General features: G+C 59.3%; 1 protein-coding gene across 4 annotated transcripts; it reads right to left on the bottom strand.

The window, feature by feature from the left end:
- Positions 1 to 232: 232 nt before the first annotated feature.
- On the bottom strand, positions 233 to 24,431 carry MYO1C (myosin IC). 4 transcript variants are annotated; one of them, XM_067716091.1, is made up of 32 exons: positions 24,160 to 24,431; positions 16,614 to 16,769; positions 16,383 to 16,498; positions 15,641 to 15,839; positions 15,479 to 15,559; positions 13,984 to 14,163; positions 13,805 to 13,903; positions 12,976 to 13,089; positions 12,819 to 12,890; positions 12,274 to 12,393; positions 12,079 to 12,161; positions 11,752 to 11,857; positions 11,559 to 11,639; positions 11,188 to 11,279; positions 9,395 to 9,489; positions 9,268 to 9,314; positions 9,073 to 9,153; positions 6,395 to 6,500; positions 6,172 to 6,289; positions 5,446 to 5,559; positions 5,294 to 5,370; positions 4,887 to 4,955; positions 4,715 to 4,799; positions 4,471 to 4,630; positions 3,732 to 3,815; positions 2,798 to 2,891; positions 2,648 to 2,703; positions 2,392 to 2,527; positions 2,243 to 2,313; positions 2,038 to 2,135; positions 1,863 to 1,962; positions 233 to 1,466 (listed from the first exon to the last, which is right to left on the bottom strand). In XM_067716091.1, exons 1-32 carry the CDS (start codon positions 24,232 to 24,234, stop codon positions 1,440 to 1,442), a joined length of 3,192 nt encoding a protein of 1,063 aa, XP_067572192.1. In that variant the 5' UTR covers positions 24,235 to 24,431; the 3' UTR covers positions 233 to 1,439. The 4 variants fall into 4 exon arrangements, with proteins under 4 accessions (XP_067572192.1, XP_067572195.1, XP_067572194.1 ...); XM_067716094.1 differs by lacking the exon at positions 24,160 to 24,431 and adding an exon at positions 23,549 to 23,696; XM_067716093.1 differs by lacking the exon at positions 24,160 to 24,431 and adding an exon at positions 23,242 to 23,397.
- Between the last annotated feature and the right edge of the window lie 2,688 nt (positions 24,432 to 27,119).

The raw sequence follows: 27,119 nt of genomic DNA, 5'->3' as shown, positions 1-27,119 counted from the left end.
TCTTCGCTGCGGTGCGCGGGCTTCTCATTGCAGTGGCTTCTCTTGTTGCGGAGCACGGGCTCTAGGCACGTGGGCTCAGTAGTTGTGGCTCATGGGCTTAGTTGCTCCGCGGCATGTGGTATCTTCCCAGACCAGGGATCGAACCCGTGTCCCCTGCACTGGCAGGCGGATTCTTAACCACTGCGCCACCAGGGAAGTCTTCCCTTTTCTAACATTCACAAGGAAACCAAAGTTGGCAAACACGTATTGCTTTATTTAGTGTTTCTCTGGATTGCAGAAGTGTCAGCAGTGGGCTGAGACCCCCCCAGGAAGGCAGAGGCAGCTGGGCAGTCCCCCAGCCCCACTGGGGAGGTGGGGGGGAGGGGGAGAAGCAGCAGAAAGAGGTGACGCCCCTGCAGCTCCTCCCAAGGCCGGCCCCTTCCCCAGGCTCCCAGGATAGGGAGGGGGGTCAGGGGCCAGTAAGGCCCTATGTCCTTGAATTGGGGCCAAAGTATATGGGCAGGGTGTTTGTCATCCTAAGGCATGGACTCAGGCAGGAGAGCTCCTCCCACCTGGTGGCCCCCAAGGGTGATTGCTGGTCAGGAAGCCACATGCACCCTTAAGGCATGAGCCTGTTTCACGGGGCCCCCATCCCTGGGAGAGGCAGTGAGGTGTGCTGAGGACAGGGTTGCAGTCTGGTTTTGCCCCAACCTGCTGGATGACCTTGGGCAAGTCCCTTCCCCTCTCTGGGCCTCTGTCTCTTGCTCGTCACACCAGGAGACTAGACTAGGTGATCTCTCAGAGTTGTCCAAATTCTATGCTCTAGGGGTCCTGTCCCTACTCCAGGATGCCCTCAGGCTGGGATGATATTAGAAGGGCATTTTTAAGGCAGGAAGGAGGGGGCAGGCAAGGGTGGTCTCAGCCCCCAGGGGGATGTTGGAGTGGGCTACAGGTGGGCAGGCAGACAGACAAGGTGCCAAGGAAACGAGGAGGAGAGGGTGGCCTGGGCAGGGAAGAGGGCACCAAGGCCCAGACCGCCCACCCTCTCAGCTCCATTCCCTGCCCTGCTGGAGTCAGGGAAAACACATGCAGTGTGTCTTGGGGGTGGGAAGATGGCTTTTTAAAAAAATAGTTTCCTATAAAGCATCAAAAAATCTCAGAGAAAACCTCAGCAAAAGTTCCCTTCTCTCAAATATTTGGCATTGGCAGTGGGGCTGGCGTGGCTGCCTCTGGCCCCGGCTTTCCTATTGCTGTGGCCCGGCCTGGCCCACTCCTGGGGCAGCTCCCTGGTCCCTGCTGCTCCCTCGAGAGAGGGGCGAGCGGCAGGCAGGAGTTTGTTGGTGGGCTTCAAGGTGTCCCTGGGTCCCTGTCTGGAAGCTCGAGTCTTTGGTAACTGGGAAGGGGAGAAGGGGATGAGCAAAGCACTGGGAGGCGGGAGGGGGGTCCTGTGGGCGCCTTCATCACCGAGAGTTCAGCCGTGGGGCCACCTGTGGGACGGGGGAGAAGCCCAGGTGGTGAGCAGGAAGCAGAGGTGCTTCGAGCACTTGTCTTCACGGCTTAGATATGTCACAGTGCGGGGACAAGCTGGGGGAGTGGTCTAGAGGCCTTGGCGCTGGAGACTCCAACCCTATTCCCACGGGAGCCACTGCCCTGGCCAGAGCGGGCCTCCCTTCCCCCCCAGCACACTCTCACCCCCCGATCCCCCCCGCCCCTGCGCTGCCATGTTTATGACCCTCTGCACTGTGGGAGCTCAAAGGACCCACAGCGAGGCGCTCAGGCTCTGCCCAGCACTGCTGAGGTTGGAAGGCTCGGCCACCAGAGACTCTGCTCTGGCCCCAGGGCCCTCAGCGGGAGGCAGGGTGCTGCTGCCGGGCCCCACTCACCACAGCCAGGTGCCCGTTCTTGGCCTTGGTGACGAGCAGCTCTGAGCCGGTCGTGAAGTCGATGATGCCATCCCTGCCGGGACCCCCTGCGAACGTGATGCTGGAGGGAAGGTGGTGCGTGAGGCCCGCCCGCCCCACGCACGCACAGCCCCCTCCCCGCCCCTCCCCGCCTCACCTGCCCTGGTTGATGTTGATGTTATTCACGCGGTCGGCGCTGAGGGCTGTCTTGGTCAGTGTCTCAATCACATGGTCACTCTGCAGCACCACGTCCCCCTGGGGGCCCAGATGGGGTCAGGGGTCAGGCCCTGCCCAGAGCTAGAGAAGCACCCACCCCCCCCACCCCCCCCCCCCCCGCCGCCTCCCAGTCCCCCGAGGGGCACCTTCTGCTTATTGTCCTCACGCTGCACGTGGAGCACAAAGAGGCTGTCGCTCAGGCTGCTGACGGAGATTCCTGAGGCGGAAGGGCAGAGGTCAGGGATCAAGGGTCAGAGCAGGGGCCCTCCCCACCCAGCCCTGGACTCCGGCTCACCGGTCAGGTTGGCGTACTCAATCCTCTGCTTGACTTTGGCATCCTCCACAATGACCACGGCGTTGGGCGTCAGCAGCAGCTGCCGCGAGCGGGGCTTGTAGCCCTTGCGGTCATATTTCACGACGGGCACCGCGTACTGGGGACAGAGGGTGGCTGAGGGGCCTCCTCACCCTCTGCCCAGGCCCTGACTCCCCCACCCAGTCCTCGGGCAGCAGAACTGTTTGCGATTGAGGGTGGCCGGCAGGCAGCGTCTCACCTGGATGGGCTCAGAGCCCAGGGCCTGCAGCACTTTGGGGCTGATCTCATCTGCGCCTGCAACCCAGATGGGGGAGGGGGAGGTGAGAGGAGAAGAGGGGGGACTAGGATGGTGATGGAGGGCTTACGCACTGGAAAGTCAGGGGCTCACCAAGCCGTGTGCTGATGAAGAGCCTGGGGACACTCTGGGGGTAATTGTCCTTCTTGCCCTTGAAGATCTCACTAGCCACGGCTTTCTGCTGCAGCTGAGGAGACAAGGGCAGGGAAGGGGGCTGTCAGAGGGATGGCGACCATCACAGCAGGGATAGGCCCAGCCTCAGGAACTGAGACAGCTTCCCTCACCCTCTCTCTGGCCCCAGCACCAGAGGCTAAGCCCTGCCACCAACACTCCCCTTTGGCCCCTTCTCTCCCTTACCCCCATCCCCACTGACCAAGGCACAGGCTCCTCAGAAGGGTCATGACAGACAGTACTGTCAGGGTTCAGGCCCCACTTTGGGGATAATTCCCCATCACAGCAGGCCTTGGAACCCCTGAGATAAAGCTCCGGCCTGGGATCTGGCTGGTTGCTAATACTCAAAGAACTACTACAGGTTGGGATTTCCCTGGCACTGCAGTGGTTAAGACTCTGTGCTTCCACTGCAGGGGGCACAGGTTCGATCCTTGGTTGGGGAACTAAGATCCTGTGTGCCACAAGGTACGGCCAAAAAAATTAAAAAAATTTTTAAAAAACCACTACTGCAGGTTAATTCTGCTGCGTGCGTCCTTTAGCATCATCCTATACTGAGTTGGCAAATACAGGCATGTCAGCCACCAATGTCTCTCTCTGGACCTATTCTATCAGACTCAAGCTGCAGCCTTTTCAACACAGGGCTCTGGGCAGCCTCTACCAGGCCAGCGGAGCTGGTCTAGAAGATAAGCCCTATTTGCCGTGCAAAATCTACTCCAGCCTCGGCTTCATACATGAGGCCAAATGGGCTGGGATCCATTTGAGGGCACGTGGTAAATTGGGGTGAAGGTCCTCCAGGCCAGCACTCTTCGAGTGTCCCCCTGGCTAGTCCCCCAATGTCTGCCTCCCAGCCCCATACCTGCTGCTTCCACTCAGGGCTGATGCTCCGGCAGTACTTCCACACCATATTCTTCCGGCACAGCTCCCGCAGCAGTTCCGAGGCCTGTGGGCGCGAGCGAGGTCAGGGCACCCAGGCAGCCTGGCTCCCTTCCCTCTGAAGACAACAGGCATGTGCCTACCATCAGGCCTTGGCCTAAGTGACACCCCCTCAGCCTGGACCACTCTTCCATTCCTGAGTTGCTTCTTTGCAAAGAACTCATCCTTGGGACTTCCCAGGTAGCGCAGTGGTTAAGAATACGCCTGCCAATGCAGGGGACACGGGTTCGAGCCCTGGTCCGGGAAGATCCCACATGCCGTGGAGCAACTAAGCCCGCGCGCCACAACTACTGAGCCTGTGCTCTAGAGCCCGTGAGCCACAACTACTGAGCCCGCGTGCCACAACTACTGAAGCCCGCGAGCCTAGAGCCCATGTTCTGCAGCAAGAGAAGCCACCGCAATGAGAAGCCCACACACCGCAACGAAGAATAGCCCCCACTCGCTGCAACTAGAGAAAGCCCACAGCAACGAAGACCCAACGCAGCCAAAAATAAATAAATAAAATGAATAAATTTATAAAAAAAAAAAAAAAAAGAACTCGTTCTCTGCAGCCCAGCTCCAGTTCCCTTCCCTTCCCTGATGGCTCCTCTGGTCACATGGTTATTAGGTCCCTCCGCTGAGCGTGCTGGTGGTTCCTAACTCAGCAGGGAGGGCCCACGGACCTCACGCAGGGCAGGTGGCGGCGTGGGCCAGGAAGTGTCCAGGATATTCCGGGGCAGCTGCCGCCGCAAGTTGAGCAAAAAAGAGGTGCGCACGTGATCCAGGAAGAAGGCATTCTCGGGGCAACGGGGTGCGTGGCGCAGAATGAAGCCGCGGATGAGCCTGTGTGTGGGGGTGAGAAGCCTGGTAACGGACCCCCCCACACACACACTCTGCACCCCGCCCCCCATGGCGTCCAGTGCTCACCGCCGGATGGTCTGTGCTGCCCACTTCCTCTTGGCTGCCTTCCTCCGGCCCAGGGTTCCTCGCCACCACGACTGGATGCAGATGGCTGCAGAGACCACAGACGGCTGACCTCTATCTCCTCCGCACCCTTACCCTAGCCCCTGCCCTCCTGAAGACCCCTGGGCCCCCAAACCTGATCGCTTCACCCGGAGGAATTTCTGCCGCCAGTGAAAGCCCCTCCAGGTGGCCTGGATCTTCGTGGCTGTAATTGGGAAAGAAAGTCACTTGGCCAGAGCACAAGGGACCCGGCTGGGGGCCGGGCACTGTCAGAGCTCACTGAGCGGCATGAGTGAGGGGAGTGGCTGAATGAGCATTAAGTGAAGGGAGAGTAAATGAAAGAGCAAGGGAGCGAGCAAAGCAACATGAGAACATGCTGAGTGTGTAGCCAAGGGCAGAAGACGGGGTGCTGGGGCTGGGGAGGAGGGCAGCTGAATGTGGGCGTGGCGGACTTCCTGGAGAAGGAGCCCAAATGCAGTGATTTCTTTCCTGCTCCCCAGAATGGACTCCACTGGGATAGGAAGGGTGGGGCCCCTCTCTCACCCAGGCTCTGCCGCCGGACCTCCAAGGCGTCCTCTGTGGCAAACAGGGTCTTGGGGAAGCGGATGAAGATCTTGGTCCTGTAAAGGCAGCACTGTTCAGCCCCTGGTTGCCACCCCCGTGCCCCCCAAACACCAGGCGTGGGAGCCACTCACCTGCCCATCTTGTACTCTTCTGGCTTGTAGCCGAGGTGTCTGACCAGCACAGCCACCCCATCCTGGGGCCGTCCTGCCCATATGGGCCATGTCTCTGGGCACAGTGACTTGTACCTGGGGACAGGAGGGGCAGAAATGCACTCAGCCCCCACCCCTGCCAGCATCCTTCTCTGGGGGCCCAAACCAGCTTTCCCGGGCATCTGCTGGGTGCTCCCACTGACTCACAGCTCACAGAAAGCCTGAGAGGTCGCTCTGTTACTATCCCCACTTTAAAGATGAGGAAATTGACGTTTCTCATCTGCTGAAAGTCATGGGGCTAGAAAGTGGTAGAGATAGAATTCACACCTGATTGACTCCCCAGGCCCCTAACTCAGGATAACCCCAAAGCTGCTCTATCCTTTCTGAGCTGATTGGAAACTCTGTCCTTTTCACAGGCGTTTACTATCTCCGCTGGTGAGAGACAGGCATGTGGATGCACGCTTCATGGACCCCTGAGCAGCTGCTCTGTGAGGGCAGGGCCTGAGGGGGTGGGGAGGGCTGGTCTTTGCCCTACCAAGCTTGACATTAGGCCTGCAGCATGGAGGGGCCCCTGGTGTGGATCCCACAGCAGCTCAGAGCCCCGTCCCTGAATGGGGCGGAGAATCGCTGTCCTCCCTCCCGGGATCGAGGAGGCGCCGACGACCCTCCCACCCTTTTCCCCTGGCGCTGAGCCAGGCCCCGCCCCACCTCTGCAGGAAAGCCTCGTATTTGCGGCGATAGGCAAAGCCGGCTCTGCGCACGCGCAGGTTCTCCATCAGCCCCAGGTACTTCACCTGGTGCCGGATCAGCACCTCGTCAAAGCGGCCTGGGGGAGGGATAACCGGGTGGTCAGAGGGCTTTTGCCGCCAGATGGCCGTTGCCTCTGCAGGGGAGGCACAGCCTGCACCGGTCCAGGGGGCAGAGGGCTTACCGGGCTGCTTGGCGTCATTGGGCTTGATGCAGCGGACGTAGGCAGGCTCCTTAGACTTCAGGATCTCCACCAGCTGCAGGAGGCTCATCTTAAACTGGGTGGCCACCTGGTCAGCCAAGATGAACGGAAGGTTGGTCGGAGCTGGGCTGAGGCCGCTAACCCCTGCAGATGCCGCTCCCTGTGGCAGAGCTCTGAACCCCCCGAGAGACCCCTCCCTGGGGCAAAACAGAACCAGTTCCCACAACTACCCCTGCCCTGCGTGGGCCCTTACTTTTTTTTTTTTTTTTTTTAATTACGACACTTTATTCCAGCATCGGCAAAGGTCAGAATTCTGAAGCTCCTGAAGACTGGGCAGCATTTCCAAGGGAAATGTTACAACTTTACAAGTTTTGTTTCTTATTTAATTCTACATGCAGGAACTGAAACTTGGTAAAAGAAAAAATGCAAAAAAGCCAGAAAAAAAGATGTAATCAAGTTGTAGCATAGAGATGTGCTCTTCAACTAAATTTACCGTGCCTATTGGAAAGCAAATGAAAGACAACTATCCTAATAAATTAACAGATTGCCAGAAACAGGCTAAGAACCCTCATTTCTATTTAGTGGGGAGAAAACAAAACAAAACAAAAACGAAAGCAAAATGAAAGCTCTACTATTTCCATACTTTGTTTAGAGACCGAGGCTGTAAACCCATGAAGGTCAACAAAATCTCCAGGTCCCCTTCTCCCATCACCCCTCCCTCACAACAGAGGAAGGAGCCAGACTACGTCACCTGCATCCCTCTGGCCGAGCTAGAGACCTCAGTTGAAGAACCTCATTCCCGTCTTAAAAATCCTTTTCAGGTCTCCTGGCAACCTCAATCCTATGTCTTCCTTTGGCAGCCACTCTTTCTCTTTTTAGAATTCCAGGGCCGCATTCCTAAACAGTGTGTCCTACTGCTATGCGTTCAACCGTTATCCCTGTACACTGCACTGCAGGACCTTCAAGGACTTCAGGCCTGTGGGAGAAGTGGATGCCTCAGCAAAGATTTGCAATCCACTGCGGTCCCATTAATGCCAGGGGCGTATGCCTGGGGGTTCTGGAAGCATCAAGAAGGGGCAACTGTTTCAGTCTGTGGGGTTAGGGGGCATCAGGAAGAGTCTTCTGAAAATAACCCTTCAGCTGAGAATTAAAGGCTAAGTAGGAGACAGCCCGAAGGCAGGCAGGAGGGGACGGCATTCAGGCAGAGCAACCGAGTGAGCAAAGGCTTGGTGTACACGGGGCACTACAAGCAGTGCAAGGATCCAGAGAGGGAGTAGAAAAGATAGTGTTAGAGAGGCAGTATCACGGTAGGACTCGAGAGCCACATTAGGGAGATTAAATTCTATCCTGAGGGAAATAGGGAGCCAAAGAGGAACTTGGAGGGAGGGAATGACAGGAAAAGATCTGCCATTTGGAATAGCTCTATAGCAGACAGGTGGAGGATGGTTGGTAAGGACAGACGGGAAGCCAGGAGACCACAGAGGAGGCTGTGGCTGGCTCAGAGGACCAAACTGGAGTAAGGGATACAGCGAGGCCAAGAGGCAAGGGTATTCAGGCAGCAGAAACCGGCAAGATCCAACGGTTGTTAGGATGAGGGCAATGGGGGAGGCTGAAGAATCAGGGATGATGCCCAGGTTTCTGTCCTTCAGGACTGGGTGGAGGGTGGTCCCTGCCCTGAGTTAGGGAAACAGAAGGAGCAGGCCTGGGACACTGGATAGTCAAGGGCCCTTTATAGACTGCTGGGGTCTGGAGTGCCTGCAGGCCACTTGGAGATCAGTGGAATCTATGGCTTGCTGGAGAGGCCTGGATCGAGTGGGTGTGTCCTCACGAGCGTCAAGGAGGGGGATATGAGGCCATGGATGAGAATGCTCAGGGAAGGGGCGAGGGTGGGGAGCAGAGGGCAGGGTCCCAGGGAGTCAGACTCTGGACAACATGCTGCCTCCATGGCCTCCCTGCCTGCATGTCTTGGCCTGCAGCGCTGTGGCTTCTACCTCTCCATGACCTTGCTCTTCCTGGGACTGCCCTGGCACTCCTCCTGCCAAGCCCAGCAGCCACACCTCTGACCACAGCTCACTGGAGCTCTCCCTGCATCTGGCACCACTGGCCATATCTGCCTTTCCCCGTCTCTCTCCTCGAAATGTCACTTTCCTGTCCACCTCCTGGTTTTTCTTTGGACTGTGTACCTGTGTGGGGCCCTCTGTCTATCTGATAAGCACCTACTCATTCCCAAGTTATCTCAGATGCTTCCTCCTCCAGGAAGCCCTCCCTGACCACCTCCCCTCTTCGACTCCCTCAGGCAATTTGCTGCTCCCTAAGTTTCCATAGCACCCTGCGCACATTTCTAGGAGAGCACCTATTCATTTTTGTATCCAAAGTGCCCAGCAATGTCCACTACAAATGTCTGCTGTGGGGGTGAATGCACACAAGTGCCCGCACAGACACAGGTACACACGTCCACACTTAGAGACAGTGCACACACAGGTACACATGGAAGTAAGCACAGATGCACCCACGGGCAGCCTCCCAGACACACACCGATGCACAGTCAGGCACCAGTGAACACACGAACTCAAACACACACTGCTAACTCGCAGCTCATGCAGGCACTGGTCCCGCTCCCATGCACACACACACCCCCTCAGGTCCCACAGCCTTCACACCGTCTCTGGCCGCTTCTTGTCACTGAGCTCGCTCCGGTCGAAGCACTGGCTCATGATGGGATTTTCCGAGCTGCACATGGCCTGTGAGGGCAGAGCAGGGCGTCATGGTGGGAGCACAGGGTAAGGCCTGTCAGATTCCTGGGGCAGAGGTCGTACAGAGTCCCGACCGCGAGCCCTCCCCCTGGTCCTCCGCACCTCCTTCAGGTTCCGGAAGAGAAGGTCATTGTTTTTATCCAGAAACCCTGGAAGGAGAGAGCAGAGGTAAGGGGAGGGAGAGCCCCTCTCCCCACCCACTGTGGGGACCCAGCCCCAGGATCCTCACCGGTCACGTTGTAGGTCACCTCCCCAGCATAGTGCAGCAGGCGGAACTCCCCGCGGCCCAGAGATTTCCTGGTCCGCTGGTCAGCCAGCTTGTGCCTGGGGGTGACAGGGAGAGGAAGCTGCAGATTGCTGGCCTAAGCCATGCACCCTGCCTGCTGATGAGACTTCAAGAGAGGAACCAGGCATCCAGTAAAAAGCTGGCAGGGCAGGGCCACCTCCCTGCACAGAGGCTGCCACAGAGGCTCAGAGAGGTAGATGGCTTTGTCCTGGGTCACACAGCACCAGGACGGGGACCTTGGCCTCTGCACTGCCAGGGCATGCTGGGTGGAGGGCTACTTGGCGTTGCTTTTGGCTGTTACATGGCTCTGCTCAGAGGGCTGAGTGCTGCCCACTACATTTTAAGACTGGAATCTGCCCCAAGAGACTACTTATGTCTTAAGCATGTTTATACCCTTTAGCCCGTTTTCTACTTTTAAGAACAATTCCAAGCAACTAACCAGAGAGACCAGGCAGAGATTTAAGGCACAGAGACAGATCTTCGTGGCAGCCCTGTTTTCCCAGCAGAAACCTGGAGGCTGGACAGGGCCCCCAGAGGCTGGGTGAGAGCAGTGGAGTATCTGCTTTAGAGCCGCTGGAGGAATTGTTTTGAGGAAATTTTTCTGTTTGATGATACAGGAAGATACTCAGGATATAACATCATCCTGAGCCTTACACACAATAAGTTCTCAACTACGAAAAAAAAATGTATAGAAAAAGGCAGGAAGAAAATGTCTCGAATTATTAACAGTGGTGACCTCTAGGTGACAGGATTACAAGTGGCTTTTGCACATGTTCCAACTTTTCTCTGATGAGGGACATTATTTTTACAGCCAGAAAAAGTTTTCCTTTTTCTTTTTTCTTTTTTTTTTTCAGGCAAGGCTTTACTGGGGCCCCTGCTACAGCAGGTGCGGGGAGCGAGAACAAACAACAGGTTCCCTTGCTTGCTCTCTCCAGAGAAAGGTTTTTAATATTCTCTTAAGCAAAAGCTGTTCGGGGGCTTCCCTGGTGGCGCAGTGGTTGAGAGTCCGCCTGCCGATGCAGGGGACGCGGGTTCGTGCCCCGGTCCGGGAAGATCCCACATGCCGCGGAGCGGCTAGGCCCGTGAGCCATGGCCGCTGAGCCTGCGCGTCCGGAGCCTGTGCTCCGCAACGGGAGAGGCCACAACAGTGAGAGGCCCGAGTACCGCAAAAAAAAAAAAAAAAAATTGCTCAGGAATTCCCTGGCGGTCCACTGGTTAGGACTTGGCACTTTCACTGCCGGGGCCCAGGTTTGATTCCTAGTCGGGGAACTAATCTGCAGCCCTGGGCCTGAGTCCCAGCTCTGGACTTAACTAGATGTGAGATAACCTCGGGCAAATGGCTTCACCTCTTTGAACCTCAGTAAAACCTCCTCTAGGGGTTGCTTCGGATTAGAGGAGCTGATGTACTCAAGATCTCTGTACTCAAGGGCAGAGCTGGAACAGAGAGGCTTGTTTCTTTTCTCCCCTCACCCCGCTTTAGGGGATTCCTTAAATGTAAAGGAATTTCCAAATAAGGAAGCTAGGAAAATCTTAGGAAGTTTCATTCTCAAAAGGAAAAGGAGGAAGCTGTGCTCCTCGCTTGTGACTCTGCGGACATACTAGGAGCTGCGGCTCTGTGTGCCTGTCCTTCACTTAGTGCCTCCTCTGGTCATCCCCTTGTGACTGGTGTTCAATGACTGGGGGGACTGCAGGCTTCCACAGGCTCTGCCCCAGGAGAGCCCCACAAGCCCACTCACGTCAGGAAGTGTGGATGGTGCTTGACGGTGTCCTCCAGCTTCTCCAGGAAGGTCAGGTCCGTGGCCTCCCCGGGGCGCAGACACTCCTCATCCTGGGGGGTGTGGCAGAGGGTGAAGGATGTGTGGGGGAGGGACTGGAGAGCACAGGGACTCAGGGGTCCCCATGGGAGGCGCAGACACAGAGGAAAGGGCCAGATCACAGGGAGCCTCCCAGACCTGGCTAGCACCTCACCTCACCCTCCACAGACAGCCCTGTCCTGTCCCTGCTCAAACTCTGGCTCTCTGCGGACAGGCCCGGAGAACAAGGGGAAAGGGGTGATGTCATCCCACCCAGCCCCCAACATGGGGCCTCGGAGGAGCAGACGGCTCACCAAAATGGAGATGATGCCCTTGAACTTCTCCTCCACCAGGTCACAGATGATCTTGTTGTTGAAATACTGGACAGGCTCCCACTGAGGGGCAAGAGGGGAGGAAGGCATCATCATGGGGTCCTGGCACCTCTCCTGGGGAGACCGACACCCGGGCTTCCATGGCAGGTGGGGATGCCCACAGGCTTGCACTCACCGCGATGCCCTCTGCCTCATACTCCTCCTGTTCCGACTTGAGGGTGAGCTCAATGAAGAGCTGCTGCAGCTTCTCATTGCAGTAATTGATGCAGAACTGCTCAAAGCTATGAGGGAAACAGAGGAGCCCTCAGTAATTCCAGGGGACACGGAACCAGAAGCGGGGGAGGGTTGGGATGAGGCCCCACAGCTCTAAGGGAAGAAACACAGAGCAGGACCCAGGTGGCTGGGAAGACACGGGCAGGAATGTGAGAGGCCGGGGAAGAGGAGAGGCACCAGGACAGGGGAGACAGGAGGAGGGACAGGAAGGGGACAGTGGGGCTCTGACCTGTTGTTCTGAAACACTTCGAAGCCATAAATGTCCAGGAGCCCGAGGACCGTGGTGCTCCGCCAGCTGGGGCTCTCAGCATCCTAGGGCCAGATGACCAAGAGCATGGGTCCCAACGTTCGCCAGCTCCCAGCCCCGGGCCTCCCTGGTCTGCCCTCCCTGCCACCTTGGGAGCAGCAGGGGCCAAGCCCTCACCTTGGAGGCCAGCGACCTGTTGATCTTCGCGACCAGCCAGGTAAAGGTGCGACTGTACACAGCCTTGGCGAGGGCGTCTCGCGCGTAGGCAGCCTGTTCTAGGTTTAGCGGGCTCAGGAGCTGGGGGTGGAGAATGAGATGGGGAAATGAATGCAGCCCCTTCCCACCCCGGTCCCTTCGCACTCAGGAAACTGACCACTCTGCCCTCCCTGCCCACAATGAGTCTGGGGTTGGGGGGCACCAGGGGAGGACACAGTGGCCCCACCAGAGGGAAGGTGGTATAAGACAAGAGACCTCATTCCTGGAGGAAAAAAAAAAAAAAGAGGCCTCATTCCTGGAGGTGAGTCTTCCTTCCAGCCTCACCCTCTTGCTGTGTGACCTTGGCCAGCTCCCTGAGCCTCCCTGAGCCACCCGCCTTATGTCCTTCCAGCATTGCTAAGAAGACCAGCTGAGCAGACCAGAGGAAGGGGGATGATGGGAGGAGGGCTGCCGTACAATACCTGCTCCCGCCCCCACTAGCCCCTGAAGCAAAGGCTGGCCCTCACCTCTTCGCCCTTGGCGATGATCTTCCTGTGCGTCAGGGCTTCCCGCAACGTTGAGCCTTCCACACCAAGGAGCTGCCGAGGGAAGGGGTGGGCCTGGTGAGGGTGCACTCCCCCCGCCCCAGCTGCCCTGCCCTCGCCCTCCGCTTGCCCCACTCACCCGGGTCAGATACTTGAGCTGGTTCTCGGTTGTGACCTGGGCGTTGCTCTCTTCGTCGGCAGCAAAGTGGATGTTGCCCAGATGCAGGACACTGGCCACGATGCTCAGCAGGTCCTGGGGGGACAGGGAGGGGTAGGTGGGGGTTACAGGAGGGGCTGAGAGCCCCACAGGGGCACACAGTGGATGGTCAGAAGGAGCCGGGAGAGGGGCTTCCCTGGTGGCGCAGTGGTTAAGAATCCGCCTGCCAACGCAGGGGACACGGGTCCAGGAAGATCCCACATGCCGCGGAGCAACTAAGCCCGTGCACCACAACTACTGAGCCTGCACTCTAGAGCCGCGAGCCACAACTACTGAGCCCACGTGCCACAACTACTGAAGCCCACACGCCTAGAGCCCGTGCTCCACAACAAGAGAAGCCACTGCAATGAGAAGCCTGCGCACTGCAATGAAGAGTGGCCCCCGTTTGCCGCAACTAGAGAAAGCCCGTGCACAGCAATGAAGACCCAATGCAGCCAAAAATAAAAAGTAATTTAAAAAAGAGAACCCATTGCTTTCAAAAAATTAGCAAAAGACAGACTGTCTCTGGCAGAAATGGAACTCCTTCTGCCTCTTCTTATTTTCATATAAACAGAGACTATGGTACCTGCATGCAGCAACGAAGACCCAACACAGCCAAAGATAAAATAAATAAATTTTAAAAAGGAGGCAGGAGAGGTGGTAAAGGAAATCTGAGAGGAAAAGGCGGCTAGAGTAGAAACGGGGTGTAAAGGTAGACGGAGATTTTCAGGGTATGACAGGAGAAAAGGGAGGGTCCCAGCAGAGGCCTCACCTCCACCTCATCCTCGGTGAAGTCGATGACCGTCAGAGCCTTCCTGACAACCTTCCAATCATTCTTGTCGTTGATGGAGGAGACTTTGGCGCACTGGCCCTGGAGGACGGGCAGAACTGGGTTCTAGCCATGGCACTGGGCTCCCTGGGTGGCACCCACCCTGCCTGGCCCCTACTCACCTTCACCAGGTACAGGTAGCTCTGGGGGTTCCGTTCCAGGCCCAGCCTGCGCAGTGTCTCCTCCTCGCCCCCCTCCAGCAGCTGGTAGAAGATGTGGAAGTTCCTCTCCCCGTGATTCTGGTGCACCACCCGGGACTTCTCCAGGAGGTAACTGAGGATGTGGCCACCCACAGGGGCGCCCTGTGGGCAGGGCAGGATGTAGCGACTGCTCAGGGGGACTGGGGACAGAGCCCAGCTTCCCCTTCCTCCCCTGCCCTCCGAATTCCAGCTCTGCCAATGGCTCAGGCAAGTCACCCCCTCTGGCCTGTTTCCTCCTCTGAGAAATGAGGACGCTCAGCTCTATCTACCTGGCGGCTCCACTTGGATGTCCGACAGGCATCTCAGTCTCAACAGGCCTGAAACTGAACTCCTCATCTCCCCTCCTCAAACTAGCTCCCTCTTCCCATCTTGGTCAACCTTCCAGGTGTTCAGGCCAAGCAGTCTGCAGTCCTGGAAGCCTCTTTGTCTCCCACACCTCACATCCAATTGGACAGCCAATCCTGCTGCCTTAACCTTCAGAACCTCCAGAATCCAACCACTGCCAACACACTGGGCCCAGCCACCATCATCTGTCATCTAGATTTAATAATCATCAGCTTCCTAACTGCTTTCCTTGCTCGGCCTGGTTCTCTACCTTCTATTCTCAACAAAGCAGCCAGAGTGATCATTTTAAGAGGAAAATGAGGTCATAACACACTTCTGTTTCAAACTTTCGGGACTTCCCTGACGGTCCAGTGGTTAGGACTCTGCGCTTCCACTGCAGGGGACACAGATTCGATCCCTGGTCGGGGAATTAAGATCCCACAAGCCACATGGGCATGGCCAAAGAAACAAACAAAAAAAACCCCCCAACTCTCTAGCCTCCCTTCCACTCAGAGCTTTAAAAAAAGTTCTTACAAAGACCCAAAAGGACCCACAGCATCTAGCCTCCTCTTCTGTTCCTTGGCCCCTTGCTCTCTTCTCCAGCCACTCTGGCCTCCTTGTCGTTCATGAACACGTCAAGCACTTTCCCCATGAGAGCCTCTGCACTGGTTGTGCCCTCTGCCCGGACTCTCCTAGGTATCTGCACAGCTCATTCCTCTGTCTCCGACAAACTTTTACCAAATGCCACCTTCTCAGTGCCTGCTTTTAAAACAGCAACTGCTCCCGCCCGTTGCCTCATTTTATTTTTTGCCGTGACACTTGTCAGCTAAATTGCATTTTTCTGTTTACTGTCTACCTCCCTGGAGGCAGGATTTCTGTCTGTTTTGTTTCACTGCTGTACCAGCAGCACCTGGAACAGCGCCTGGCACACAGTAGGTGATCAATAAATACTTGCCAAAGTATTTATTTATTTATTTATTTATTTATTTATTTATTTTGCCAGGTGCCAAAGACCTGGCCCGTGGGCGCCTGCTGAATGGGAATCCCACTACCCCTGCCCTGCCCCGCCCACAGGTACCTCACCCACAGGTACCTTGAAGTCAAACTGCACGTCCATGTACTTCCCGAACCTGCTGGAGTTATCGTTCCGGAGGGTCTTGGCATTTCCGAAGGCCTAGGAGAGAACAGGGGTGTGAGGCGTGCCTGGCAGTCTCTCTCTGCCCCTCCCGCCCCCCAGATGCTGCTGGCCCCTCACCTCCAGCACGGGGTTGCTCTGCAGCAGCCGGTCACGCACGGCACCGCCTCGCTCAGGGGCTGGGCAGGTCTCAGCATAGAACTGCAGCAGCCGCTTGGTGGCCTCTGTCTTGCCTGCCCCGCTTTCCCCAGAGATCATCACGGCCTGGTCCCGGCGCTCCGTGCGCAGTGCCCGGTATGCAGTGTCAGCCACCGCGAACCTAGGGCAGAGGCCCGTCAGGAGCTTAGGGGGCCAGGGGTCAAGTGGCTGCAGGGGATGGGAGTTCCACAGGTAGGACTGGGGGTGGGCGCTCCCATGTCTGGTGGGGTTCACAAGGGGGTGTACCCTTGAGGATGGGGGAACCCTCCAAGGTGTGGGTCAAGAGAGATCCTACCCAGCTGAGGATGGGAGTCATATTCAGACAGAGGATTGAGGGGATCACTTATGGGTGGGGGGATTGGAGGTCATTCAGGTGAAGGTTGAGGTCACTCATAGGTAGGGCTGGGAGGTCCCTCAGAGGTGGGGGTCAGAGGGTCACTGAGGTTGGAGGGCCATGTTCAGGTAGAGCTGGGGGAATAAGTCATGACTGTGAGTTGGGGTGGAGGCTGGCGGGGTCCTGCCCAGATGGAGTAGAGAGATTCACCTTGGGTGGGCACTGGGCATTCCTCACAGATGTGAACTGTGATTCATTCCAAGTGGGAGGTCGGGTGGAGTCATGTCAGGTGGAGATGAGGGGGTCACTCATAGGAGGGGGGTCACTCACAGGTGGGGTGGCACCTCATAGAAGCTGACGCCCCGGTAGCGCTCCATGTGCTGCCGGCTGTAGATCTGTAGGTCCCGGTAGGGGTTGACAGAGACCAGCACAGGGCCAATGTAGGTCTGGGGGTCAGGGGAGGAGGGTCAGAAGTTTCTCCCAGAGGCCCCTGAGCCTCTTTCCCTCACAGCCTGCATCTGTGCCCCCAGCACCCCCTGCATCTTCCCACTCGGGCCTCACGTAGATGAGGTTCTCCCGGAAGCGTCGCCGCAGGTTCTCAATGAAGGCTGCCTCGCTGGTGAAGTTCTCCAGCAGCACGAAATCCTGTACCCCGACCCGGTCACGGGCGGTCAGTGCACTCTCCATGGTCACCCGCACCCCGTCACTGCCCAGGGCCTGCAAGGAGGGGCCATGGGAGAGGGTCAGTGGCAGCAGGGTAAGGGAAGGCCACTTCTCCCCTCCAGCATAGCCTGCGGGACTGAGAGGACAACCAGGGGCACATGGACACAGGGGGCCTGGACACACGACGCAGGGAACACCCAGGAGATGGGTGTACCAGGCTGGGTACGGTGGGCTTGGATGGCAGGAAGCTGGTGCATGGAACACTGAGGACGCAGGTCCCAGAACAAAGACCACATGGGACCTGAACACAGGACACTGGAGCACAGAGCACCCAGAGGACACGGGGGCAAGGCCACTGAATCCAGGGAGACGCTGGTTTTGCGCAGAGAAAGGGGGGGTCATGAGAGTAAGAGAAAGAATGCTCTATTGACCTTGGACAAAACCCCTCCTCTCTCTGGGCTGTGTCCTTCTCAAGAAGGAGGAGTTGAGATAGACCAGGTGACCTCAAGTCCCTTAGCTCTGGGCCACATGTGACAGGTGCTTTGTAGGACAAAAAGCTCAAAGTGAGTTCTACAGGCAGGGTGGGGCCATCTCTCCCACACCCACTCCCAGAGTCTCCAGGAGGAGAGTGTCTAGGGACCTAGCAAGATGCCACCCCAGGCCACAGGAGAGGGATTCCCCCAGGGGACCTCCCATCCCAGCTGGGTTCAACACCCACCCCAGAAGGGGGGCCCTCCCTCCCACAGCTGAACCACGCCCTCCCCTCCAGCTGCCAGGTTCACAGACACACTCCTCCCCTGAGAGCCCCGAAAAGCCTCAAGGGAGTGGGGATTTTACCGCGGAAAACACAGCTCCCTCCGGACCCCATTAGAGGGTGGGGAGAAGTACAGGCTCAACAAGGCCCCCACCCCAGAGCACACTCTTCAAAAGAGTCTGAGGGCTCTAGAAAATTGACACCAAGAGTGTCAAGGGTCAGAGAAGAGCAAGGTGGCCACCGTGGTGGGAGGGGGGTGTAGATCCCCAAGAGGCCACTAGGCCTCCTCCGACCGCAGACCACCCAGATCTCTGGCCGGGGAACCCCTCAGGGTCTGGCCAGGGGCCTGCCTCTCCTAGGCCTGTCCCTCACTGCCCCCTCCCCCCTCCAATACTGTCCCGAAGCTGCCGCCAAATCTGGCCCGAGCTCCAGCCCCCTTGCCCTCTGGGTGACGGGTCTCGGCGCTCTCGGCCCTCCCCGGGAGCTATTCACCCGGCCCGGGTCCGAGAGCCTCACGGCCCTCCCTGCCTCGGCCTCCTCCCCCTGCAACTTTCCGGGACGTTTTTCCACCCGAAATTCCTGGGCCGCGCCCGCTTCCTGGCGAGGCCGAGGCGGCGCCGCGAGGCCGGGAGGGACGCCCGGGACCCCCGCCCTGCTCGCCAGCCCCGCTCACCGACGCTCGGTAGCGCATCCTGCCCCGTCGGCCTGGCGCCCTGCTCCGCTGCCCGAGCTCTCGCCTCGGGGCTCGGCGGCGGCGGCGGCGGCGGCGTCACGAGGGAGGGGCCGACCCGCCCCCCGTTCCGCCCCCTCCGTGAGCCTCGGAGGCGCGGGACTCCCCGGACGCCCCCGCCTCCTTCGGTGCTTGGACTCGGGGGTCCCTCCCCAGCTGGTAGGGGTGGGGCAGGAACTAAGGGGGATCTCGCGGCGTGGGTGGGTACAAGGGTGGGGGTGGGGGCGGGGGCGGAGCTCCCCGCCGGGCAGGGGCTCCGCCTGAGTCAGGTTTTCCAGGAGGGACTTCGTTGGTTCCAGGGTGGGGCCCGGAACCCGCGCGGCCGCCGCGTCTACACTGACCCGGAACTCACTTCCGGGCTTGTATCTACACTACGCACTAGGCCAGGCGCGGGACTCACTAGGCAGAGGCCCGTGGGTCCCGGAGGAAGCAGGATTCCCACCCCCACACTCCAACCTCGAGTCCCGGGAAAGTTAAAAATAGAACGAAATGTCCAAATACGGCCGGCGCGCCCGGGCGGGCGGAGCCTCCGTGCGGGACACTGTCCACCCCCGTACACTCTCTGGAGGGTGGATCCCGTGTCTTTAAGTCTCTAGGAAATCTCTTTAGTTTCCCGCGTCAGCACAGAGCGCGTACCCCAGGGACGAAGGCAGCCAGAGCACCTTTGCCGAGCGCGGTGCGTGCCCGGCCTCCATGGAGGGCTCAGCTTTCCATCTGGGGAATCCACGTCCGACTTCCAGCATTTGGGGCAATACCTTTCTCCCCTATCGAGGACATCCCGACTAGGGCCCCTGTGCCCAGGGGCTCTTCACCTCTCTCCTTCCTCTGGAGAGGGTCTCCCTCTATTGTCCCTCTGGATCCCTCCATACTTTCTGCCCAGGACATCCTCCCTCTACCCAAACCAGCCCCCCAGCAGCCCCGCCCTCGCTGGGCTCTCAGTGGGCAGCAGCCTGGGGGGCAAGCTCTAGCTCAGATCCCAGCGCTGGTGGGGGTGTGATGGCTAGTGCTTCTTCCAAAAGGCTGGGCTGCTTCTCACAAGCTGTATGACTGCCAGCAGGTCAGTTAATTTCTGGGAGCCTCTCCTTCAGCCTTAAAACGAGGCTAATACCTGTCTCAAAGGGCTGTTGAGAAGGCTAAGATAAGCCGCCAAGGCACCTCCCAGGCCTTCAGTAAACACCACTTCCCTCTCGGACAGACACTCTTTGCACACACGCTTGGAGCAGACCTACTAAGAGCCAGGTCCTGGGCCAGACAGGTCACACTTCTTCTATAGCTGGGAAAGCCCCTCAGGCGTGTCTGCCTGCCAGTTAACAAAGAGCTCTCGAACTTTACTTGTGCCCCACCTGACACATAAGGAACCCGAGGCGCAATCGCCGGATGCTGACTTGACCTAGGGGGCAAAAGGGCAGGGCTGGCACCCAAAGCCTCAGCGTGCCCCTCTCTCAGACCTGGGCTCCCGGGGGAGGGAGGGAGGTTGCGGCAGGTGCGGGTTGTAGCCTCGTGGGGAAGGCTCATTACCTCGAGAACAACAGCCCGGCCGGAGCCGCGGCCCTGGGGACCCCGCGGCGGGGGCGCCAGCTGGGAGATGGGGCCCTCTGGAGGGAGCGAGGGGACTGGGTGCCACCGCGCGCAGCTGGGAGATGGGTGGGAGCGGAGGGGGCGGGGGCCTTAAATGCCACCAGCTTCGGGCTAAGGGCGGGAGGAGGCCCCCTCCGCGAGGGGCCTCAGCCTCCCGCTCACCCGGAGTGGGAAGGGCCTTGGAAGACTGGAGGAAGGGGGTCCAGCCGGTCCCCACCAGGAGCACGGCTCCGGGGCGGTACAAGGACTAGGCTGGCTCGGCTGGCGGCCGCCCGCGGGCCCGAGGCGAGGAGCTGGCAGAGGGGCGGGGCCTCGCGGCCGCAGTGCCCGCTCCGGCCGCCGCCGCGTCAAGCGGCAGGAATGAGGGGAATCCGCGTGCGGAGGGGTACGGCCGGCCACCCCCGCCCGAGCCCCGCCGCTGCATTCCCCGGATGCCCGCTGACTCCCTTACAGCCGCCGCCCGGCGGCGGAAGGAGGGGGCGTCTCCGCTGCCAGGCGGGCCAGAGGGCCTGCTCCCCGACCACAGCCCCTGGCCACCGCCACCGGCCGCCTCGCCTCACTGGACGGAAGCGCCCGCCCGGGAGAGGGGGTAGGGAGGCGGGGGACAGAGCGTGTGAGAGACACCGCGGCCAAGACTGCAGCGCCGGGCGCTTCCTGCGTTCGGAGCGCTGTCTTCTGGTACTGTACTCCTTTCAATGCCCTCAGCCGAGCCATGAGGTCTGTATTATTACCCCCATTCTACAGACGGGGAAACTGAGGCTGGGCAGGCGAATGACGTGTTCAAGATCCCAGGACTAGTAAAAGGAGGGGTGGGATTGGAACCGGGAAGTCTACCACTGTCTACTCCTGCAGGGCTGCCCTGAGGGAAAGACGCCTGCCTAGCGGCTGGAGGATTTCCCAGCTTCTCTGTCAGGGTTAACATGCTACCGCCAGGCCATGACCTTCCTTAGCGAACCCATGACCGCAGTGCCCAGTACCCACCCTTGGCGGTGTTGTGTGATTATTGACATGTAGGCCTTAGGAACGGCAGCTAGGGAGTGGGCCATGACCTGTGCCCCCAGCATGGCCCTGGACCTAGGGGCTGGCCGCAGGCTGGGGTGCAGCTGTGACCCCTGAGTGACCCAGGACTTATTTCCCAAGGATGCCTCTGAGTCTCCTCCCACCTGGGGAGGTGTTTCCCATAAAGGTGGCGCAGGCCCAGCAGACCTGGGTCATCCAGTGCCCGTTACCTAGTATGGGCCAGGTGCCCCCAAGCCTGCCCTCTGGAGGAGTGGGGAGGGCAGTGGGCAGCCTCAGTTGTTCCCCTGGCTCAGGTCTATGCGAGTCTGGAGAGGGTGTTCTGAGGACCCCCAGATTGCTAACAGAAACTGATTTCCACTGAGGCAGCCTCATGGCCTGTTGGGGCAGCGGAAAAAACCATAGCCTAGAGCTTCCCTGGTGGCGCAGTGGTTGGGGGTCCGCCTGCCGATGCAGGGGACGCGGGTTCGTGCCCCGGTCCGGGAGGATCCCACGTGCCGCGGAGTGGCTGGGCCCGTGAGCCATGGCCGCTGGGCCTGCGCGTCCGGAGCCTCTGCTCCGCAACGGGAGAGGCCGCAGCAGTGAGAGGCCCGCGTACCGCAAAAAAAAAAAAAAAAACCATAGCCTATCTAACCCACAGCACATGCTGGGCACAGAACTGGTGTTCAGCTTTTCTATTATCAAACATATCTTAGGTCTGGGCCCAGGCTGCCCCACCAAGGACTGTTCCAGACTGAAGGGAACTGTTGCGAGGGGGAATGGAAAGAAAAGTTGGAGACTTAGGGGTTCTACCTGATATCTCACTGGGCCCCAGTCAAGGGCTGTATACTCTGGCTCCAGAACCATGGGCCTTTTGCCTGCCAGACACCTCTGCCTGGGGGTCCAGCAGAAGTAAACAAAGCGCCTTGCCCACTAACCCATCCTCCTTGTTCAGTATCCTGTAAGATGAGAGGAGGCGGGCACCTCCAGCTAGTCATCACCGCCTGGCATCAAAAGGCCCGCCCGGGCTTCCCTGGTGGCGCAGGGGTTGAGAGTCCGCCTGCCGATGCAGGGGACGCGGGTTCGTGCCCCGGCCTGGGAGGATCCCACACGCCGCGGAGCGGCTGGGCCCGTGAGCCATGGCCACTGAGCCTGCGCGTCTGGAGCCTGTGCTCCGCAACGGGAGAGGCCACAACAGTGAGAGGGGGAAAAAAAAAAGGCCCGCCCTCCTCGCTCCACTCCTCACACCAAGGAGTCACTACCTGCTAAAACCTCCCCTTGGCTCCTGCATCACTGCTCTGCCCCTGGACCAAGCAAGCAGCCTCCAAACTGGCCTCTCTGCCTTCCTCCCGCCAATCCATTTTCCCACAGCCGCCTGTAGTATTTACAAATGCAAATCCGATCAATTAACATCTCATGTTAATAGAGTGAAGGTTTATAGGGCACCTGTCCATATGCCAAGCACACCCACTGCTTCTCGCCAGGCCCCTGTATGTGGACTCCAGAAGCCCCCTGTGTCCTCAGTTTACCCCACTGCTCCTGTGCTCCTATGTGGCTACAGGGGCAGCCGTCTCCAGTCCCTTCTCTCCCCATGTCTCCCTAACCACCACAAACAGCCAGGAGGAGCTGCTTCCACCTTTGCCACCAGCCGCGTGGCTCTAAGCTTCAAGCCTTTGCACCTGCAGCTTCCTTGGCCCTCGCACCCAAACCCCTCCCCACCTGACTGACTCTTAGTCATCCTTGAAGATTCAGCTCAGGTATCACTTCCTCCAGAACCCCTTCCTGACTCCCCGCAACACACAGCCCCCTCCTTATCGCATTCCGCTCTGATCGAAGGTTTCCTTCTCAGTCTCTCCCAGGAGACTGCTCCCGCTCCAGGCCGGCACACAGTGGGAGCTCAATAACCCCTCGTGGAGGCCTGTGTGAATGAATGAATCACAGAGCCCGGGAGTGTGAGCAGAAGGCCGGAGCGTGCCGGGCGTTGAATAGGCCGTGGGCCAGCCATTCATTCTCTCATTCATCTCGGAGCCCCCCAGCCGCCGCACTCACACGCAGGGGCCACTGGCGCGGCTGGGCCGGGGGCGGGGAACGGGAAGGGGCGGGGCCCGGGCGGCTTCTCCGGAACCCGGAGGCAAAGCCGGCAGCCGGAGGGCCCCAGAGGGCGCGCAGGGCGCCTGGGTCACGCGACCCCAGCCGCTCCTCTCCGCCCTCACGTTACCCGCAAGAAATCTAAGTCTCTAACAGACCGAGTCCCGGAGCCACCGGGTCCTGGGACCCCGCACGGGCCGGGCCGAGCCCACCCTCGGCCCCAGCGATCCCTGGGCCGGCGACCCCCGCCTCCCCAACCGTAGCTCCGGGCCTGGCTCGCCGCCCGGCCGCTTACCCTCTCCTCCACCCCGTCCGCCAGCGGAGCCCCCCCACCCCCGGGGCCGCGCGGCTGCGGCCCTCCCGGAGTTCCCCGTACCCACCGGCTTGGCTTCTCGGGTGCGCGGGCGGGGGCCAGGCTAGTCGGCGTGGCCGGCTCCGGAGTCGGCGGCCCAGGCACGCTCTCCCCGCCCAGGGCCCGCCCGGGGCCGGACCGCTCCCTGTCGTCATCCCGGTCAGGGCCCAGGCCCCGGCGCGCGCGCGCACCCTCCGGCCCCGCCCAGGCCGCCCCGGTGCCGGCCCCGGCCCCGGCCCGCGTCCGTGTCCGCGGGGGCTTGGTGCAGCACACTCCGCAGCCAGCTCCCGGGGACGAGGCGCGTCACAGTCATTCACACACATGCACACACGCACCCTCCTCTGGCTGACGACCGGGCCCACTCGCTGTAGTGCTGGGCGGCGTGTGTCTTCTGGGGTTCTCCCTTATCGTAGGGCGCCTTTGCATCACCAGAGCAAACCCGACCCTGCCCTGCGTGCCAGGCCAAGTCAGTTCTTCCCCTTTTCTGACCGCCTCGCTCCATTCACCCTCCTTCTCCACCCACGCTACTGCTCTGAGCCGGCCAGTGTCTGTTCTTCAGGCCAGACGGGAAGGCAGCGGCATTAACTGAGCCTGTACTATATGCACCTGGAGCTTTGCATGCGCTGGTCCTTAGATCTCAGAGCGGCCCTGTCACCTCGGTGTTGTTAGCCCAGTTCATAGGCCAACCCACTGAGGATCAGGGAGCTGGAGGAGAAGGGATTCAAACCCAGATCCCCGCTTTGAAACACTCTGCTCCTGGTGGGCTTAAACCCTACACTCTTCCTTCCATTTACCCCTTGTTGTCCAGTCTGTTCCTGTCCCACCAAGGATCAGAATGCTTCCCCCACTGCTCACCTCTTTCCCGAGGGGTTTGCTTGAGAGGAAGCTGCTGGGCCCTGGCGAGACACTGCCACCCTTCCTCCCAGCCCAGAGCATCCCAGCTTACAAGCTTGCAGGGCCTGTGGGGATGAACCACACGGATGATCTCCCCGGTGGGTATCAGCTCCACTTGCAGGGCCATTCCGTCTGTGGATAGCCAGCGTGCAGAGCACTGGGGCCTCTGAGCAAAAGCCCGTCTGCCTGCCCGCCCGCTGGTTCTGGCTGCTCCCGGAACCAGGAATCTAGTCTCACGCTGGGATGGCCGCTTGGTTCAGCTTCAATTCCAGCCCCGGGGGATGTGTCTGGTCCAGTGCCTCAGGACACAGCTGGAGCAGCCCAGGTCTGATTGGGAGGCCTCTTGGCCCAGCAGGGTTGGGGCAGGAAGAGGAGGGGCTGAGGGACGGAGGAAATGCTTGTTGTCCCAGGTAACCAGAGGAGCTGATGCAGCCACCCATGGGGGACCCTGGGCTCCAGGTCAAAGGGTAGGAAGCCTTTCTCCCCAGCAGCTCCATGGCCAGGGCTCTCCAGCTGCCCTCTCGCTGGTATCAGCTGGAGAGCACAGTGACCACTCCCCAAGTCAGAATGTACCTCCTCCCTAAGCCAAGAGGATCCATGAATAGGCACAGTCCCCCCCAGCTTGTCCGCCTCCCGCAGCGGCAGGTGAGCCCCTGGAGTTTGAGGCGCCAGGCTGCTGGGGACTGGCCATGTTGGGCAGAGGGGTTAGCTGGAGAGGCAGGAGGGCATTGTGAGGAGGCCCCTGTCCCACCCTCCTCTGGCGCCTCAAATGCTTGAGGTTGGTCCCTGGGTGGCTTGGCGTTGGGGAGCCTTAATCTTGTTTGCCCCTTGCTTTTCCGTAGCACCCTCAGGTGCTCCCCACCCCCAAATGTTCCTGTTTTCCTATCTATTGTTGCTAAATCACAGCTGACACTTTCCTGGCCTGGGACTGAGCCCTCAGGTCTCCGGCCATTCCTTATAGGAAGTGCAAAGGGGGAAGTGGATGGGGAAAGCGATCTTTCCAGAGGAAGATGCTGGCAGGGGAGGGGTGGAGTCCAGTGGGCCTGCGCCGCCGGCCCCTCGGGCAGGCACTTTCCCTGGGCACCCTTCCTTCCCTCCCCTCAGCTTCCCCCGCCCAGGAAAGGCCAGCAAAGCTTCCTTCCTTCCTTCCTCTGGGAAGCACATCTATCCAGGGCAGGATCATCCCCGGCGGCCACACAATGGCCCTTATCAGCCGTGGAGCCAGGCACAGAGACCCAGCGCACACCAAGTCTCACATATTTCCTGTTTCCACCCAGCGGGTCAGGGCTGGGCCCAGAGCGGCCATATCCTGACTGGGGCCAAGAGGAGGGAGAGCATCCCCCCCTTCCCCTTCCCGCCTCTCAATCATTGCTGGACTCACCTCTCCCTGCTAACAGGAGGCAGGGGTAGGGGTGTGTGAAGACTTAAGGGCAAAGGGGAGAGGTGGGCACCTAGAAGACAAGCATGATCCAGAAACAGGAGAAACGGGGACCCCTGGAGTCAGGAGCCCTGAGGTCCAGCCCCAGGGCTACATCAATCAGAATGAAGAGCTGGATAGACTATTGTTTTTTTTTTTCTGCGGTACGTGGGCCTCTCACTGCTGTGGCCTCTCCCCTTGCGGAGCACAGGCTCTGGATGTGCAGGCTCAGCGGCCATGGCTCACGGGCCCAGCCGCTCCGCGGCATGTGGGATCCTCCCGGATCGGGGCATGAACCCGTGTCCCCTGCATCGGCAGGCGGACTCTCAACCACTGCGCCACCAGGGAAGCCCTGTTTTTGATTTGTAATTGTTCTTTCACAATAATCTCGTGAACCGGAACACTGTATTTTACAGAAACTGAGACTCCTAGAGCAGGTGGAGGTGGAGCTGTCATTCGAACGCAGGGCTTGACCCCACTCCTGTGTTTCTGGTCTTGCCTGACACCACAGCTCCCTGGCTAAATCCGGAGGGATCATGCCACTCCTCTGGGCTTTGGTTTCCCCGTCTACAGATGAAGGGTGCTCTGTAGCAGCACCCACGATGGTTGTGCGTGAGAAGGAAACAGGTGGCAAGTTCAAGGGTTCAGAGTCCCTCGGGTATGTGTGTGTTGGGGGCAGGGATAGAAGTTATCGTGGGGACCTCGGGGTACAGGGATCTGGGGGAGAGGTGGGGCGGAGAGAAGAGATGGTGACATTTTTGGAGAGCTTAACCCAGGAGCAAGGCTCAAGACTAAGGTGTGAGGGAGTGCCGGGTGAGGAGGGATGAATCGGTGAGAGCAGAGTTTGCACATTTTCTGAGACTTCAGCCCCAAGAAATCCATTCTACCTGCTCAGCAGCAGAGTAAACGAAGTGCCCAACAGCATAAGAGACATGCCCCACCTGGACCAGGGACTAAGAGGGCCGCCATCCCAGAACCTCATGCCATTCCCATCTGGGCAACATCTGTCATCCTCAGACATAGTCTAGTCTGGATAACAGGGCCCTCGTCCTGGAGTCTAGCAAGGGCCCAGGAACGTGTGCCCGTTCCCACCACTATCATGAAGGAGTCACAAGTGTAAAAGCCATGTTTCTAATTATCCCCCAATGCAATAGCCGCAGAACACAGATGGCCATGGCCTGCTAGAAGCCAGAGGGATAGTTCCTGATGGCCCCCAGGGTGAAGTAGGAATGCAGAGCAACTGGAGTGTCCCCCAGTCTCAGGTCATAGGTTGGGCGTTAATAGTCACAGAGCAGGCTCCCTGAGGTGTCTTCTCCTTGGAAACAGGATGTAGCGTCAACGGCGGCTGGAGGCAAATGGTGGGAGTGGGGCTGGGCCGTGTCCACACAGCATCTGGAGAATGCTCTCTGAAGACCCCTGGGCCAGATTCTCCAGAACATCTTGATTCTGACTCTCCTCTCCGCCTGCCCCCACTTCTAGGTCCCAGAGTGGTCTAGACAAAGGGCAGGTTTCTGGCCTGTGATGGCAGGCGAGGGTAGGGGAAGACGACCTGGATGGGGCAAGGACGACCCTGGAAAAGTCTGTGGCCGTAGGTC

The sequence above is a fragment of the Pseudorca crassidens genome, chromosome 19 (genome assembly GCF_039906515.1).
Source record: "Pseudorca crassidens isolate mPseCra1 chromosome 19, mPseCra1.hap1, whole genome shotgun sequence".
NCBI lineage: Eukaryota > Metazoa > Chordata > Mammalia > Artiodactyla > Delphinidae > Pseudorca > Pseudorca crassidens.
Note: the sequence above shows the minus strand (reverse complement) of the source record. Positions and strands in the feature narration are given on the sequence as shown.